This window comes from Littorina saxatilis, linkage group LG10 (genome assembly GCF_037325665.1).
Source record: "Littorina saxatilis isolate snail1 linkage group LG10, US_GU_Lsax_2.0, whole genome shotgun sequence".
Classification (NCBI taxonomy): Eukaryota; Metazoa; Mollusca; class Gastropoda; order Littorinimorpha; family Littorinidae; genus Littorina; species Littorina saxatilis.
In genome coordinates this window covers 28,307,890-28,310,389 of record NC_090254.1, presented here as the reverse complement: position 1 = coordinate 28,310,389, position 2,500 = coordinate 28,307,890, and the positions used below count along the sequence as shown (strand labels likewise).

Below are 2,500 nucleotides of genomic sequence, written 5' to 3'. Positions count from 1 at the left end.
GTCATATTTTCGTCAAAAATACAAGTATGCATCGATCGATTTTAGTTAGATTGAGACAGTTGCTGCTCTACTGTCGAGGTGACTTTTTGTATTTGTCAATGTGGAGGATAGGTCTTATCCCACATTGGAGCCAATGCATAATTGACATGGAAAGCATCATCGTATCACATTACTGTTGTTATTTGTTATTAAACAAGAAAGAGTGCTTATATAATCTGTTATTGCGTTTTTACGGGTCACATGACGAAACTGTAACTTACCATTGGTCAAACATGCACCCTATATCAATTGATATATCGCAGGAAGTCGTCATAGCCAAGTGATATCTCGCAGGAAGTGACTAATCACTTATGGGCGCCATCTTTAGACGGTCACTTAAACAATAGTGGAGCGAGATATTTTCCATAAACATTCTTTGATGAAGAATTGAGTACACAACAAGCAAAAAGGCAAATCGTCAAAAAAGAGAAAAGCATGCCCAATCTTTTGGTACGCAGTATTGGATCTGAAGTCTTACCGACGGGGGTTGCATTGAATGGCAATTTAGCAGAAAAACAACAAGAGACACAAGCAGCAGACACTTGTGAGAACTAGATAACTTTGACTACAATTTGAAAGAGATTTCACCCCCTAGCGAGATAGAAGCAAAAGTGTTTGCAGGCACAATGGTTTACATTGCACCAGCCCTGAGATCAAGTTAAAACGTAACTGACCTGACGACTTGATGAAGAAAACAGAGGGAATGAAAGGGAGAGACTGGAACTGGAAGAGGAAGAGTTGAGTCACATTCACTGTGCATAATTCCTACTTGGATCATTGCGACTCACGCATTGTTACATAATCGCAAGTCTTTCAGCAGGGACAGTTCTGTGAAAGTAAAAGACAATTCTCTGAAATTCTGATCACTTCAATGTCCATGGTTCAGTGAAAACAACCATCCGAGTTGTCGAGAAGAAGTTCTGAAACATGTCACGTTCTAAATCAAAAGACGACATTCTATTCTCTTACGTCACTATTCTTGGTTTACAGTACCATTCGGCGGCTTTGCTACGAGTATGCCATAGTCTTGGTTGACCGAGACCTTGAGGCGATCCCAAAGAAGACTCCTCAGCAGCTACCGACAGGAGGTTTACGGAAGAGCCTTATCTTGTTTATTTTGAAAAAGGATGCACGAAACTGTCCAAAACAAAACGCAATAAATTCGTTATCGTTAGATGTGGCTGTGGTATCCACATTTATCAGTCACAATGTCTCAAAAGGCGGAAACATATTCCTCCTTTTTCGACATTGTGACTGATAAATGTGGATACCACAGCCACATCTAACGATAACTACTACGATTGCCATGCCTTGGTGTGCCTTTAACAGTGAGACATTGCACTTTATTCAAGTTCTAAAAATCATTCGAAAAAGTCTTTACTCTCCGTTTACTTATGATTGATCTTGGCCATGTTCTAGCTTACAATGCGACCAAGGCTGAGGTGCACGAGAAAGATACCTACCGGGTGGGAGCCAGCCGCGGTGTTGTATTGGTTCAAATTGAGATTTGTTGTGATCTCAACGAATCAGACTCCGCGGTTTATCCTCTCCCATTTGGGTGGCACCTATTTTTGCTTCGTGCACCTCGGCCCTGGAGTCTTCAGAAGAAGTGTTCTAGCGGGTATGTGACAGCAACGCACAAAAGGATATAATCGCACTTAATTATCGCATCGTGTCAGCTGCCTCATACCCAAACCCACCTTTCAGGTTGTACAGGTGAGGCTCATCGTCCCAGCCCTGCGGGTTCTCCAAGGTGAAGGGCTTAAGTGGACGCCCATCTGGCTGGTACGAAGCGTTGATAGCGGCCATAACCTTCTGACCGGCCACGCTGTCCTGTGTCTGATTGGGGAGGTACCAGCCGCTGTACAGGCCTGGGAAGCCTACGATCAGCTTGTAGTCGCCTTGTCTGTGATGTACAAGGAGTGACATAATTGTTAGACAATACCAGCCGCTGTACAGGCTTGGGAAGCCTACGATCAGCTTGTAGTCGCCTTGTCTGTGATGTACAAGGCGTGACATATTTTCAGACAATACCAGCCGCTGTACAGGCCTGGGAAGCCTACGATCAGCTTGTAGTCGCCTTGTCTGTGATGTACAAGGCGTGACATATTGTCAGACAATACCAGCCGCTGTACAGGCCTGGGAAGCCTACGATCAGCTTGTAGTCGCCTTGTCTGTGATGTACAAGGCGTGACATATTGTCAGACAATACCAGCCGCTGTAGCCTACAGGCGCGGTCTCTGAGGAACACTGACTGTCTCGAACTGTGTAAGATGTCTTGATTTGGTCAAACAAAACCACGAATAACGTATAATGTCTCACAGCTCTTCTGTCTTCACCCACTCACCTGATTCCCGCGTGACCTTCACCGGGAAGGAACATGTCATCCAGGTTATAGATGAACTCTGACCTCGGTGACGCACTTCCGGTACTGATGGCGTCCCACATGTTGATGCCGTCA

General features: G+C 44.8%; 1 protein-coding gene across 1 annotated transcript in view; it reads right to left on the bottom strand.

Annotated features, from left to right (window-relative positions):
• LOC138978561 (arylsulfatase B-like) overlaps positions 1–2,500 on the bottom strand; it is a 17,425-nt gene that overhangs the window by 901 nt on the left and 14,024 nt on the right. Inside the window, exons 13-14 of the mRNA XM_070351305.1 lie at positions 2,387–2,500; positions 1,740–1,945 (exon numbers count right to left, since the gene is read on the bottom strand). The exon at positions 2,387–2,500 is cut by the window's right edge and continues 10 nt beyond it. Of these exons, the coding sequence (XP_070207406.1) occupies positions 1,740–1,945; positions 2,387–2,500 (320 nt within the window). The remainder of the gene's footprint in view (positions 1–1,739; positions 1,946–2,386) is intronic.